The sequence below is a fragment of the Rhododendron vialii genome, chromosome 3a (assembly GCF_030253575.1).
Source record: "Rhododendron vialii isolate Sample 1 chromosome 3a, ASM3025357v1".
NCBI lineage: Eukaryota > Viridiplantae > Streptophyta > Magnoliopsida > Ericales > Ericaceae > Rhododendron > Rhododendron vialii.
In genome coordinates this window covers 6491580-6507343 of record NC_080559.1, presented here as the reverse complement: position 1 = coordinate 6507343, position 15764 = coordinate 6491580, and the positions used below count along the sequence as shown (strand labels likewise).

General features: G+C 38.9%; 1 protein-coding gene across 2 annotated transcripts; it reads left to right on the top strand.

The window, feature by feature from the left end:
• The first annotated feature begins 1499 nt into the window (after nt 1-1499).
• Nucleotides 1500-15361, top strand: LOC131318472 (protein RRP6-like 2). Of its 2 annotated transcripts, none has more exons than XM_058348279.1 (14): nt 1500-2377; nt 3361-3516; nt 4185-4343; nt 4423-4506; nt 7307-7386; nt 7503-7553; nt 8945-9053; nt 11567-11649; nt 11787-11832; nt 12283-12370; nt 12478-12647; nt 13499-13837; nt 13932-14033; nt 14525-15361. In XM_058348279.1, exons 1-14 carry the CDS (start codon nt 1682-1684, stop codon nt 15176-15178), a joined length of 2817 nt encoding a protein of 938 aa, XP_058204262.1. In that variant the 5' UTR covers nt 1500-1681; the 3' UTR covers nt 15179-15361. The 2 variants fall into 2 exon arrangements, with proteins under 2 accessions (XP_058204262.1, XP_058204261.1); XM_058348278.1 differs by having other exon boundaries at nt 13499-13849.
• The last annotated feature ends 403 nt before the right edge of the window (nt 15362-15764 follow it).

The following is a 15764-nucleotide window of genomic DNA, read 5'->3' as shown; positions in this document are numbered from 1 at the left end:
CACACAAAAGATGTAACCAACCCTATTGTCCTCTTGTTAAACCCTTTGTCTTTTTATGTTACTCCCTTTGTGCCAAAATGGATGACAATTTCACAAGCTCAGACCACTTAAGAATTTATCTCTGCTTTTAATTTATAATGCTTTTACATGCTATTTAAATCTTGTTTGATAAATTCTTGAAAGGCACGTATGCCAAAATTGTCATCCATTGTGAGTCGGAGGGAGTATTTAAGAGAGTTGTGAGCAATGTAGATGTTTACTTTTCGTACGAATCATTGGACACTGAAATAAAGATAACATGTGCTACCATTTTTGTCTTCTAGCCTGATACGAAAAATGCCAATGACACGGATCACCATTTGGAAAGTTTGGTTCATATATCACTATTAGTCTTCTACGGAGAGAAAAACCCTTGGTGATTGGTTTAATCTTTAAACTTGAGCAACATCAACGAAATTTTACTTGTTTCTTGAGAACTCAACATCTTTAATATCTTCTTCTAGTATTTTCCTACTTACATGTTTGTGCAACGAGTTTCCTTCAGGCAATTGATGGAGCCAGCACAATTCAAAGAGATAAAGGGGTTGCGTGGTTCTGTTTCCAAGGATTTTCCATACTTCCATGTCGAATTCGGATTAAACAAGGGGTTTGTCTGCGTCATTGACGATGAGCAGCAGTTCAAAGCCAACTTCGGACTCAATGTTATAAGGGGCATGCTGAAGTTGCCGGAAGAGGACATTTATGGTCGTAGGAAGCATGATTCAGAGGAGACACAAAAGCAAGCTGTTTCGAGTTTTGACCGAGATTGGGCACCTTTTGATTGGATGAAACAGCTCGAGTGAACACCTGGATTTGTATTCAGGGGTTTTGAGACCCCAAACAAACAAACGAATCAAATATCTTCCATCCTCTAGAATAGGTGGATAGAATACCCTTGGTAATAATTGTGGGAGTACAACAGTTGTGATATTTGATTCATTTGTAGAGTATAAATGAAACTTAAAAAATAAGTAGATGATAACTAAATGAACAAATGTTAAACAATCGTGCTTGATTAGTTGCTGATACAAAAAATAAGTAGATGATAACTAAATGAACAAATGTTAAACAATCGTGCTTGATTAGTTGCTGATACAAAAATTGTCCGAGAGGGAGGAGTGCAATTTTGTTCACCCTCCTTAAAAAGAAGGTGAACATTACTCTCCCTCCTATTTGTTGAAATGATGTATGTCTCACCCTTGCAATATATTTTTTGATAAGCATGATAATACTTTTTGATGAAATCCACGTTATTTCAATTAATAAAAAAGAAAGTCATATTGACATTCTCAAGGGGAACAAAACTCAATTAATAGAAAAGAAAGTCATATTGACATTCTCAAGGGGAACAAAACTCAACTCGAGAGAAAGTGCAATAAACCAAAGGATCAGAAAAAGAAAGTGCAATAAACCAACAAAGCACAAACCCGTAACCGCTACATGCAAGTAGCATTTTTGTTTCTCCCCACATCTCAGTTCACACAGAAGAAGAAACGCAATAAAAGCAAGCAGCAGGTAACTTCCCATCACTTCTCAAACGGACACTAAAACCCTAACCCTAAACCCCCGCTCTACCCTCCTGTGAATCTCTCTACTGACACCAATGCAAATCCAAACCCAAAAACCCTAAAAGACCAACGCCATGGACACCGATCCTTCCCAGTCTCAACCCCAGTCCACCAAGCACGAGGCCGAGACTCTCCAGCGCGTCACCTCCGGCCCTCTCTCCTCCTCGCTGTCGAAGCTCTCGGGCTCGTCCCGAGGCATACCGTCCGACAAGGACTTCCATTTCTACTACAACTTCGCCGAGTTCAAGTCCCCGGTCAAAGAAATCTCCGATGATGCGCAGCTAATGCTGCGAGCCATCGGATCTTCTCCCGCCCAATTATGGGGCAAGGAGATGGAGTTCCCTCTGGGGGATCTCGACGACGCTTACGACTGGCTTGTGAGCGCGAACGACGAGGTGTTCGAGAGGTTTGATGTTTCGGTTGACGATTTTCGGAGGGCGAGGAAGGAGGAAGAGGAGGGTGGGCCCAGTGGTATGACGGCGAATGCTGAGGATTCGGAGAGCGGGTTTCAGTTGGTGTATGGAAAGAACAAGAAGAAAGGGTTGTTGAGTCAGGTGGTGGTGGAGGAGAAAGATAGGGTTGAGTCGTCGGTGAAGGTGGCTTCTAGAGATAAGAAAACGATGGGGGGTAAGCCGAAGGTTCCGTTTCACGTACCGAGTATTCCCCGGCCGCAGGATAAGTTTAAGATTGTTGTTAATAATTCGAACCAGCCGTTTGATCATGTTTGGTTGCAGAGGAGTGAGGATGGGTCCAGGTTTATACATCCACTGGTTAGTTTGTTGATATAAAGTTTCGAAGTTTTTTGGTTAGTTATGGGTAGTGTTAGTTGCATGTGAATTGGTTGTCTCGTATATTTATAATGTGAATTTTTGATCATAGAGATTTATGTTCTAGAAATGTGGGGTTATTTGGGAGGCATCCTACGTAAATAGGGCGCTTGGAAAACTGCCTTGTCGTCATGAGTTATGTGTTCTTTTCGCCTTGCAGACAAATGACTTCATGATTTTCTCAAATTATAATTGGAAAATGTCGAACTAATGATTACCGCATCCGCATGTTGACAGGGGAAGTACTCTAATCCTTTGTCACAAAAGGCATTTCACCACATGGACTTTGGCTCACAAATAGGAAACTGGAAACTAGTGTACCTTTACGAAGTAGAATATTTAGACCTAATAAAAACCATAAAAATAGGATTCATGTAGCTGACCCCAATTGATTGGAATAAGGCTTGGTTTGGTAAAAATCATAAAAAAAAAAACTTATAGATGAGGAAAATTCAGCAAATTGCATAGCTACTGAAGAATTCCTAACTTCTAAAGCCTTATTGATTAGAAGTGAATCATTCTAACAATCTACTAACTTGCCACATGAAAATCTAGAATTTTCTTTCTTATTGGTATGATACAGATCACCTGTCAATACCTTCAACATATACACCCTGGCCAATTGTTCCTCAATCTCGAATTTATTGAGCGACGAATGAATTTATGGATAATATCATGCATATTTTTGAAGGTACCTCTTTCACAGAGTTAGTTTGATACTATCATGCCCGATCAATCCTTATATATAATGTCATTGTATTATATGTTCTAGGTGCATAGTTTCTAGGTTAATATGCACTTTGTTCATTGTGCGATTTACTTCTTCATATTTGCTGGTTGTAATCATCATTTGTTATGCTTTCAACGTATTGCAGTGTGCTTGAGGAAATCTTGATATCTTGCTTACTACATTTTCATGTTTGCAGGAGAAGTTCTCCATTTTGGATTTTGTTGACAAAAATGTAGGGCATGTTGAGCCTGTGAAACCACCTCCAATTGAGTCTACTCCTTTCAAGCTTGTGGAAGAAGTCATGGATCTGAAGGAGCTAGCTGCTAAGTTGCGTGGAGTGACTGAGTTTGCGGTAAATTTTGTATCTCATTAGCTGGCAGATTAGATATATTTTCCTTTTTCTTTTTGGGTTTTTTGGGGTGAGGGGGATTGGGGTGTAGGAACAGTCTCGAGCTTACGAAAATGATGGTTCGCCACCTTGCATCGTAATCGTGACCCATGCCATGCAATATCATTGACCTGTTCTTTATATTGGAAAACAATAGTACGTGGTTGACACTCGATGCTTCTCTGGAATTTTACCTGGCAATCTCTGTTGTGTCAGTGCTACATAAGCTGTTGGAGTTCAGATCGGTAGTGGCAATTAGGGTTTGGTGAGTGGTAGCAGTGTTTCACCGTTCTGATACCATGTCGTGAATGGAAAAGCGTTTAGGGTGTTGATTAACCTTAACACACGTGTCATTGTCTACAATATGTATAGCGGAGAGTACAAATTACAATGACCAAAATTCCATCACTCATACTAAACTAAATAGCTCCTAAAAGTGGGGAAGAAGCTTTGAAGATTTTTTGATGTTGTGCTCTTCATGTTGTATATTGCTCTATTTGTTGAGCTATAATTTTTTCAGCAGTTGATAATGGCTGCCTTTTAATTGTTTACTTCACCATTATTTTACGGCTGCATGTAATTTCTATTTGTTTGATTCTAAAGCTAGTTTTATTAACTTTGGCATTGCCCAGGTTGATTTGGAACATAATCATTATCGATCTTTTCAAGGTTTGACTTGTCTGATGCAAATCTCAACTAGAACCGAGGATTTCGTTGTTGATACGCTAAAGCTTCGGATTCATATCGGTCCTTATTTGAGGGAAGTGTTCAAAGATCCTTCCAAAAAGAAGGTAGATCTATTTCATTTTTGACCCATCTGTTAAACTGTGGTGTATTCTTTTCATCATGATTATACTTTGACCTAATCAGGTCATGCATGGAGCAGATCGTGATATAATATGGCTGCAAAGGGACTTTGGCATATACGTCTGCAATTTGTTCGACACGGGGCAGGTTTCTATTTGATGCAACTCCCTTTGCTAAAACGTGAACTTCATGTGAGCCTTAATGTTGTTAACATGGTCCTACAAGGAAAGGCCATGCCGAGTTGTTTGTGGTGTAGCTGTTGGTGCTTAGGTGCCCGTATAGAGCTTCTTTTTTTTCTTTTTTTTTGAGATAGCTTGTTGATCCAGAATGTAGATGTCCTACATGCGAGAGGAGATTTGGTCCAAGAAATATATTTACTATTATTGTTATTGTTACTGTTATGAATATGATTATTATCGTCATCGTTTTTATTGTTATTTAGTAGGATAATATCTTGATAATTATTTAGTTCTGACAGGGTAAGATTTAGGTAAGAGTTAGTTATGGTATGTGTAGATGTCAGTTTGTTTTCTATTGGGACTCTAGTTTTGTTTTCTTGTTAGGATTTTAGCTCTATAAGTAAGAGCTGATATATTTTTCAGAGATTAATTAATGAGAATTGAGTGTAAGGCTGTGTGGCCTTGTGTTAGGGCTGTGGCCCGTTTGCGCTACCCTTCATCCCCCCTATCATCCCTCCACGCCCTTCAGGCCCTGCATCACTTGTATTTAGTGTCTCTGTCCATCTTATCTGTGTTTGAAAAGTTTAGGACTTCTTTATCTCTAGCCAGTTCTCTTTTTCCCTGTTACATCCTACCTCCATTCATAATAATCACAACTGGTTGTCCATAATACGCAAATGATGATCGTATTTCGCTCTTTGAAGCTGTTTTGTGATTCTCTTTGGGAAAATTTTGTTCCTAAAACCATAATACGCCACTGGCTTTGTTCGTTTGCCATTTTAGTTTTGTTTTAGTTTTGTTTTCTAATCATTACCCTACTTCTTTCTCCAATCATTACCCTATTTTTTCAATTACTACTTTCACATCTTTCTCTATCTCTCTCCAATCATTATTCCTATCTTCAATCATTACTCTATTTCTGTCTCCACCCACTACCAAAACTAAACTAAACTAAACTCTCAACCAAACACAACCAGTGGCATTTGAAATATTTTCTTCTCTAATTGACTTGGTCAAGCTGTTTCTTCTCTATCAGACTATCACTATTTATGCTTAATTCTCCTTGTAGTACTGACACGATGTTTTCTTGTTATCATGAGGAAGTCCTTTGATGTGATATGAATGTTTAAATAGCTTTTTAAGAAAAACATTCAATTCAGATCTCCCTAGTTCGATCCAAGGATTGTGACTCTGAAGAATTTCCTACCTGTTATACATAGTTTGGGCCTTTGGGGTTTTTAGTTTATCCACCACAAGCAGATTGAAAAGATGAGGGTTTGTTTGGATTTGGTACCACTGTACCAGCAAGGTGGTTGTGGACTGTGCTACCTATAATTACGACCCCTCTGTGATGTTTGTGCTCCTCCACAGCTATTAATTAGCCATGGGAAAAGTTTTTTGCTTGGTCGCCAATTTATTCTTCAGTTAATGTTGACGGATGGAAGTTATTTGAATACCTTTCCGTGATATTGATTTGGGCATCCACGAGGACCTTGCCATGTGGCACTTACCGATGGACTCTGGTCCATCGGTAAGGCGAGCCCTTCAGAATCGTTTCACTGCTCATTCCAAACTAAGTACCCTGGGCTCCATGTTCCTCCATATCTCTCTGCATATCTCTCAGCAAAGAGTAGCCTTATCAAAATCCATTTTGTCGATTAATGAGGAGGAAGCTTTCAAGTTGGCTTCCGTCCTCTCCAAGGTTCCTCTACTATATAAATATGGTTTGACATTGATGATTGACATACAAGACATTGAATACAGGCTGAGCATATTTCCTCTTTGGTTGACCACTCTCCACTGCCAAACCACATCATCGAAGATAGACATACAACACATATTACAGGCTGAGCATATTTACTCTTTGCTTGACCACTCTCCCCTCCCCTGCCCTGAGCTCTCTCCTTCTCTACCTTCGGTGGTCCCAAGCCATTGTAATTCCTTTCATATGTTAGTACAACTCTGTCCCGCGCTACACCCTCAGTAGTTATGATGTAGTTGAAAGTAAGACACATAGGCATGACCTTTTCCTGCATTTTGTTTGGAATACAATGTTGGGGAGGGTAAGAGGTCTTGGGATCTCTGCCATTTTTCCTTCTGCAGTAGTTGAACTATATTGCCCATTTAAGTTTACTCTCATTTGTTACAATGAACTATTTTTCCAGCGAGTGCCAAGTGCAATGTAAGTTGTTTCCCAATTATCCCGGATACACTTCTTGTACGTGTTTCATTTGATAGGATTTGTAACTGTTGATGGCAATTTTAATAACTTTTGCAATTTATTTAGCAAAACAAGAGCATGTATTATGTAACAGCCGTTCTTGGATTGCACACTTGATTTTTCCTTAATTAAATTCTTGTTGGATAAAATTGCAAGAGCACCTTGTTAAGTATCACTGTAACAGGTTAGTAAGCAAATTGGCTTAGCGTGGGCCTGTGGGGAACCTCATTTAAGTAAACCTTTCTTGCCACTTTTTAGGAATTATAAAATTGATTTGGTGAATTGCAAATGCATTAGTTGGTGGTGGCATCACAAGGCGTGTAATGTTGTTCTTGGGAACAAACTTTTTCCTGAATTTATTTGTTCCATGGTATTTTGTATTTCTTCTTGTATTTGTTCTTCTCGTTTGTGATTAATTCTCCAGACATGGCAGAGGTCTGGCTTGCTCTGTTTTGCTAATACATTCTTTGTTTGTAAGAGAAATGTTGATTTCTGGTGAGGGTACAATGTTTGGTTGTATTGATATATGTTTTGCCTTAATTTTCAGGCCTCAAGGGTATTGAAAATGGAGAGAAATAGTCTGGAGTATCTTCTGTACCACTTTTGTGCAGTTAGCGCTAACAAAGAGTAGGTTCTATATAAGACAAGTATCTTCTTATCCCCTTTCTTCTCTTGTTTGACTCTGTTTTTGAACCAAACCCCTGTTTTCTGTGATACGAAACTGATCAGCCAACTTGCTGCAGATACCAGAATGCAGATTGGAGAATTCGTCCTATCCCTGATGAGATGCTCAGGTATATATTTTTTTGGGGACCAATGATCCATGCTTTCCTAATGGCTTGCCTTCCTTTTTGGCATTGAAATATTCTTTTTCTTGTTGGTTTTACTTTGAAAGTACTTTGATTAAGCTGCAGGCTAAGTACGGACTCACTTGTTTGGAACTCCTTATTACTGGAGGCTATCTTCTTTCGGGGGGGGGGGGGGGGTCGTTATGACATATATTGCTTAGAGAGACATGGTATCTATGGCAAGCAATGAATCACACTGTTGCAGCTAGTGAGACAGACTTATATCAGTATGGCATAACAAAAGGGGGATTTATGTGTTTATTAGAATTGGATTTTGTCACTGAATGAAAAAAAATGTATAGTTTTCAAGGGTTTGTATTTTGTGAGAGAGAGGGAGAGGGAGAGAGAGAGAGAGAGAGGTGCTGTTGTGTCAGGTGTCTGCATGATTCGTCCTTCCATTGTCTTGTCGTTGGAACCTGCAGTTTGATCTCTATCCAAACAAAAACATCCAAAATTATATCCCTAAAAAATGACGACCCCTTGAAATCTTCCCTCTTTGCCTTAAGTTAATTCTGAAAACAACTTCAGCACTCCTTCACTCCCTTACTCTCATAGAGAGTGCTCTGTAAGGAAGTAATAGCAGTGGACCCAACAGCCAACTCAAGTGTCCTTTGTTGGTCGGATGGCATACCTCGAAAAGCCACTTACAGACGGGAGTCTGGATGAGAGTCAGAGAAGAGCTCCTACAAATTTCAAAGGAGGGAAACAAAGAGGGGCCATTCAGAATTTTTTTTAATCATGCAAGTATTGTTAATGAGGAATTTCGTTCGAAAAGAACGGAGCAACATATTAGGCCACGTCATGCACTAGATAAAGCAATAGCACAATGCCCTGTAGTCAGAAACGGAAAGCAACACTATAGGCAGGGGTAAAATTGGCCAAAATTTGAACGTGGCAAGCCATTCTTGAACAGTGCTCTTCCACCATTCTTTTTTTATTTTACTGTGCAGATTGTCTATGCAAACACGGCTTTTACTTCCAACATGTATTAATTAGAACCAGGTGGAGCACATTAAAGTTTCTTTTCTATACCTGCACTTACTCGGCAACAAAGAAACAAAGCAATTAGTCTTTTAATGTCCAAAGAGTTCATGGATGAACTTCCTTGTTTAACCATTAAATGTCTACTCAACCTGCTCAAACTTAATAAATTACCCATCTCGCTTACATCATACATGAGGTTTTATCAGTTCAATCCAATTAAGATCGACATAACTCAATCATGGACCCAAACCCATTAAGTTGGGCGGGTTGACGAGTTCAGGTTAGAATTGTCAGCTCTATTTTGACCCCGAGCTGCGGAGCTTATCTAATTCTTTATATCACTCTGTTGTCAGATATGCCAGAGAAGATACACACTATCTGTTGCATATTTATGATTTACTGAGAATCAGGTTGCTTTCAGCATCAACTGAGTCTGAGAATTCTGATGACTTGCTGGTAGAGGTATGGCATTCATAAGCCGTGAACATGTTCTTCTTTATGCATGTGTATGGAGGAGCAAAATTTATTTTTGTAACTATTTCACTTTCTATCTGCGTATCACATTAAACAATCATGACGTGCTTGGTCCTTAATGCCACTGAACTTATATGAGAAGAAGCACATTAAAGATGGATTTTTGCGAGTGAAACATATTAGTATTAGTGCATCCACATGTTCTACTGACATTAGACATGATCAATGCTGGTTACTAATATTGTTGTTCGTCACTCGTTACTTAGTGGTAGACTAATAGTGATCACTCTCATGTTTCAGAAACTTGAACATTCCCTGTGTGTGATCTCTAACAGGCTACAATTGGTACGGTGTTTTGTTGGGTAGGTCACTAAGTTCTTTTTTCTGTGTAGTCTATGCAAATCCTAAATCGCTAGCCTTCACTTTGGAAGTGTGGCAATCAAGCCTGTATAGCCTTACAGACTCAAAATTGACTTCGCACTTCATTAGGAGTTACCAGGCTATGGAACCTGGGGGCTGGGGAGGTAATAAATTAAACTATTTTTGTGGGTTGAAAGAGGGATTTATTAGAGGTTTAGGATATGCTTTTTTCCCCATGGAATTGAATCCAAGTCTTACTCATGCCCACTTTTATTTGGTTTATTCCGGTCATGTGCGATGGAATACTGTTAACACGTTACACATTGGTCTAGAATGGGAGGCAAAGAAATTTTGCTCTAGCCATTAACAATGTGATTGTTGGTGGTTTTACCACAATTATGGAGTTGTTTGTGGTAAAATAATTTTGGCATTGTAATTGCCTCGATTATAGACAGCCCACAAAGGGTTGAAGTCCAAAACTCTCTGTAATTGTTTGATGTGTATTCATTTAGAGTTGGTGCTAGTATGCCCATGTAGAGACATGTATGTGCTCTTGTTTGGCTATCATTGAATGGGTGAATCAAATCTGCCGCTGGCTCTGAAAAGCCACAGATAACAAGACCTTCATGTAGGGGTGGCAAATTGAACCCAAACCCATTAATCAACCCAAACCCATCCACTAACAGATCGACCCAACCCAACCATTTGTTAGCTAGGTTAGAATGAGCCCAAACCCATCTAACCCATTTATTAGTGGGTCTTAATTGGGTCTCAATTGGGCCAAGTTAAATGACCCAACAAGTCATAAACTAACCCACCTCATAAAAATGAAAAAGGACGACAGAGATTACTCGTCATCTCTCGATCTCCCCTCTCTCGCCGTTAAATGAGTTTTTCTCAGCAACTTAATTGAAGCCACGATGGTTTTGTTCTTTTTTTTTTTTCGTAAAACAGCTGGCTCTCAGTTTTGATTCTTTTGAATAGTCCAAAGTGAATTCTAAAGATGTTCATGTCTTCATAATTTAGCAGGAAAATTACTGTAGATGTCATTAAACTATTGTAGAAAGATAAATGATAATTTAATTTCCTAATTTAACTGAAAATTTGCAGAAAACAATTATATACATCTCGCAGCAAATTGAACCCAAAAACAGAAATTTACGGGCTGGTTTTGATTCTGATCGAATGGAAATTTACAATTACAAACAAAACAGATATATACATCTCGCAACAATTTATTACATAGAAAACCCTAGAACTTTATTCAAGTCCTAAATTTTTCTACGAAATGGGTTTGAAATGGGTTTAGAGAGAGAAAATTCAATTTATGAATGGAAAGCTTAGATTTCAGTAGATATGCTGCGATTCGGTTGGCAACACCTTCCCGTCAGCGACGATTTTCATTTTTAGCAGATATTTGTGAGATGGAAAAAGGGATATTTGGTTGCCAACCAGGGACTCTAATTGGTAATTTTAGTTTACATGGGTAATTTGGTCATTTAAATGTATAGGTGTAACATGGTCATTTCAGTGTACATGGGTAGTTAAGTCATTTTAGATTTTAATATATATGTAACTGGGTTAATGGGCAGGTCGGGTTTGATGTTAAATAAATGGTCGGATTGGGTATGGGTAATTAGGCTCATAACTAATTGGGTTTTAAATGGGTCATGATCCATTAAAAGACCCAACCCACTTACAACTTACCCAATTTGACCCATATCCGCCCGTTTGACGCCCCTACCTTCATGGCCCTTCACTTGTACTGTCCATGGGTCTAGTGCTGCCATATGAATACTATGGATGCCAAATGTTAAATAGTTTTGGGGCTCAATTTATATAAGAGAGCACATTCCTAGTGCCAAATGTTAGGTTACAACTCTTTAAGCTCACTGGATAAGAAGGGAGAAAATGAAGTCGAACAAAATCAGTGGGTTTGGGTCCTGAATTCAGTGAAGCCAAAATTAAAGTTCAGAGTGTTATATTTGTTATCTCAAAGCATGGTGATAGACAGGCATTAGTGTGTGGCATTTTTCCTTTGGTGATAGTATTTTCTTTCATTTAGTGATCTCGATTTTGTAGTGTTGGCTCATATTACCATCTATAAATTTACCTTATCCAAAAACTGTCGTGGCTTACAGGTTTACAAGCGCAGTGGTGATTTATGCATGCAGCTTTATGAAAAAGAGCTTTTGACTGAGAGTTCATTTCTCTACGTATATGGGTATGTAATGGCTTCAGTTTGTAGTGTACATCAACAGTATTTGTTTTCCTCACTAAGAGTTTTGGATAATTGTTGCTCCCATTTTCTATATGACTTGGAAGAAAGTGAATAGCAAGCGTGCATTTTCGTTGATGCAGTTTGCAGGGTGCTGATCTCAATGCCCAGCAGCTTGCGATTGTTGCTGTAAGTTTTTTCTTTATATCCTATCACATTGTCTTTCATTAATTACTAATTAGATATTTCCTATTTAATCACTGAAATATGCCATCAACATATTTAATCCACCTTTTTCAGGAATTGCTTGGGACTTATAATGGCACCAATTGCCATTTTGTGGATTGATTTTACAGTTTTTACCCTAGGGCCCTGTTTGTTCCAATGTAAAATGTTTTGCGGTGTGAAAATTTTTACGTAAAAAAGTATTAGATTAAAAAAATTTACAAGACAGAATTTTGTGCCTTCGTTCTTTCTCTTGTTTGCCAAATTGTTTAAAATCGAGAAACGGTGTCTCGATGTACAACTTTAATTGATACTAAAAAAGATCCCGTGTGTTGAGATTTATCTGTTTTGTCGATGCAAAAAGTCTTTGCTTCCTCATCATTGTCGGCATAATGACACCTGAATGGCTTGCAGGGACTTTGTGAGTGGAGAGATGTTGTTGCCCGTGCAGAGGACGAAAGCACTGGTTATGTGTTGCCGAACAAAACTCTTCTTGAGATAGGTATTTGGAAAACTAAACGAATGACTATGAGATGACATTGTTTTTCATTGTACTACTTGTAAATCATGAGACATTCTCATGTTTCCTCTCTCTTGAAATGTGAAAAGCCAAACAGATGCCTGTGACCACCAGCAAGCTACGCCGTTTAGTGAACTCGAAGCACCCATATGTAGAGCGCAGTCTTGGTTCTGTTGTCAGCATAATTAAGCATTCTATGCAAAATGCTGCTGCATTTGAAGAGGCTGTAGAGCTAATAAAGGAGTGGTGCGCGCAAACGGTAAGACTCATATCAAGAAGTTAGAGTCAGAGAACTTCACGAATCTTCTCTTAATCACCATGAACAGATTGCCAAGTTTCAAATGTTCAGTTTAGGGCCTTGTGGGCAAGCCCTGTTAGAGGGATGATGCTGAAAACAATATTCGCCATTTAACTTGCAGTGATGGTTCATTGAATAGATTGTATTTTTTCGGTTTTTAGTTAACCGATTCAGTTTTTGGTTAACTAAGCATAATAACCTCTAGTTTGTGGGTTCAAGTCTGTGGTCAACCATTTTATGAAATTAGCGCCAAAGATTAGGTCTGTAACTTGTATTTTTAGCTAAATTCTCAAGGTAGAAGATAAATTTCCTTCTATAAGACCACTTTCTGCGGTGGGAAATATATATTTTGTGTGGTTTTTGTATCATGCCCTATGTGCTTAACCTCTTTGCCTCTTCAGAGTAGGGAAAACAAAAATCTATGGTTGATAATTCTGTACGTTACATTTCTACTGTGGTGCTTAGGAAACTTCCACTTGGTTTGCTACATGGAATCTGGAGCTTGTAGTCAGTTTGAGGGAACTCCTTTTGAAAAAAAAAATGCAGTTTTTATGTTCTAATAATCCTGTTTTAGCTTCATCGGATTGGGATTTGCTAGGTAAGAGTTTGATTCTCCAATTCAAAAGGTTGGATACCTTCCAAATTGGTGATTAACTCGAACAATTAATCAATTTGAGGGGGATCAACTTTTTGGAAATATGTACGTCGTTTGTGACTTGAGTGTCGTTGTCTTTGAAATGGTTCAGAACAATGTGATAATCTCTGGAACAAATTTTTTGTATTTTTTTATTGACTAGCATATTCAAATGCAGGCATCTGAAGGAAACATGGTCCCTGCAGATGGAAATGAAGCCCTACCTCCTGAAGCTCCTGAAACAATTAAAAGTGTGACTGCTGCACAAAATTGTGGTGGTGGCATTTCAATGGATGATGACATGTCTGGTAACCCTCGAGATTCTGTGCATTTGAGGGGATCTTTGGAGCTTGGAAACAATATTGCTGGAATTTCCAGATATGGACAAGAAAGGGCTTCAGAACATTTTGGTGAAAATGGGCACAAAATGAGTCAAGCAGATAACCATGTCAGTGGACTTCCAAGTGGAAGCCCTATAATTTCAGAGCAGATTAGTGAGACAAATAGGAATTCGAAGGTGTTGCATGCAGTGAGTTTTGGTTGCTTGACAATTATATGTTCTTTTGGTTTGGGAAACAACTGAACAAAGTCTTCGGATTATTTCTTGTTAGGGTGCCGGAGCTACTGTTCAGGTGCTTAAGAAGCCAAGCCGTGCTTTTGGGGCATTTCTGGGGAATTCAACTGCAAAGAGGAAATTTGATACTGGTAACCAGGTGAGTTCTATAGTTTACTTCCTCTGCAGTCTTTTGGTTCACCAATCTTTTGAATTTGTTCTTTGAACTACTATTCTGTTCTATTTGTGTGGCTAACTTTTTGGTTCACCCTTTGCAAGTTCTCTTTTTGCCTCTCTCTCACCATTGCACTCGAAAGACTCGCAAAACATACTATAAACCTCCTCCATTATTTCTAAGATTCGTTGTATTATTATTGTCAAACTACCAATTCTGTGCACAAATTGGAGTATGTACCTACACTTGGGGTCTTCTGCAAGGGGTTTCCCATCATCATTAAAAAGATAAGAAATAAATTATATGGACAACCACAGACATGTTGGAGTTCGAGCTTTTGAGATGGGTGGCCAGTTATGGAAATGTGAAATTCTGACCTATACTGTTGGTGTCTTGCAATGTGCGCATTTCATATGTCAAGTGGAGGCTGTGTAGCTTAATTTTATATCTTCATTTAACTTTTTTTCACAAAATAGGACAAGGAAGAGATCAAGCTGGAGCAGATTAAATCTTCAGTAAACCTTCCATTCCATTCATTTGTGCCCAGGGATGAAACTTTGCAACTAGTAGTAGAAGAGCCTGCCAAAGTATCGCAACGTCTGCTTCTTGAAGAACCTTCTTCCATCCAAGCCCAAAGCTCTTCCTTGGAAGATGTTATATTGTTAGAAGAAAAAGAAGAAGATAATGATGATGAAGAAGAAGAAGGTGGTGCAAATGTAGAGACATCGACAACTATAGAAACAAAAAACGAGCAGTTGGAAATGGATGACGGGGATGAGACCATGTCTCTTGGTGATCTATCCTCCAGCTTCCAAAACTGTTTCAAGTCCATAAGCGAAACAAGGAAAGCCAAGCAACCTGTGAAGCCCAGAGAATCTGGTGGGTTTTTGGAGTTGAAACCCTTCGATTATGAATCTGCAAGGAAACAGGCTTGGCTTGGGAATGAACCAGATGCTGAAATGGGTGAAAAGAGTGAAGGTGGTCGCAGAAGTAGGGCTGGTAAAGCGGACAGGAAAAAGAGTTCAACTGTAGGCCAATCTCGTAATGATGAAGAGAGTGGAGGTTTCCAGCAGGGTAGAAGGCGGCAGGCTTTTCCAGCGAGTGGGAACCGGAGTGCAACTTTCCATTGAGTCTGGACATTCGGTCCCTTCACCGAAAAAGGTGATATTGTTGCATTGAGTCATGGATGTCAACAAAAGAAATTCACAGGCCAAATGATAATAGAAATTGCTTGTAAACCTGTTAGCAGTTTGTGGACCTCATTTGATCAAAGAAACGAGGAGAATTTGCAATATGATAGTGGATTTCTACTCCGGGGATTGTCATGCAAAATTTGTGATTTGTTTGGTTTTATGATTTTTTTTAGGCTAATAAAGGTAAAGAAAAGAGGAGAAAAGTTTTACTTTAGTTTGTTTGGGCTTATAAATAAAATGAAATTGAAACCGACGATCATGAAGCTTTTTTCCAATCTACTCCCCAAGGAGTACTTCCTTATTTTGGTGTATGAGGGTATATAGTGGTTAAATACTGAGATAAACTTTGTAATTGTATTATCCTTCTAAACGAACCGGGACCATCCGAGCTGTCCGTTTGGCAATCCATTGATCCAGATTTTATCTTGGCAATAAATGACTCGGATGCTACATGGTGGAGATGAGATTTGGATTCTTGGATTGCCGAAAGGACGGCTTGGATGGTGAACAACACCATCGTCTC

What these genes read in the sequence shown, in the direction of transcription:
- LOC131318472 (XM_058348278.1), top strand. Translation starts at nt 1,682, where the DNA reads ATGGACACCGATCCTTCCCAGTCTCAACCCCAGTCCACCAAGCACGAG. An exon ending in CCAGGTTTATACATCCACTG is followed by an intron (nt 2,378 to 3,360) that starts GTTAGTTTGTTG and finishes TCATGTTTGCAG; the next exon opens with GAGAAGTTCTCCATTTTGGA. An exon ending in TCATTTCTCTACGTATATGG is followed by an intron (nt 11,650 to 11,786) that starts GTATGTAATGGC and finishes TCGTTGATGCAG; the next exon opens with TTTGCAGGGTGCTGATCTCA.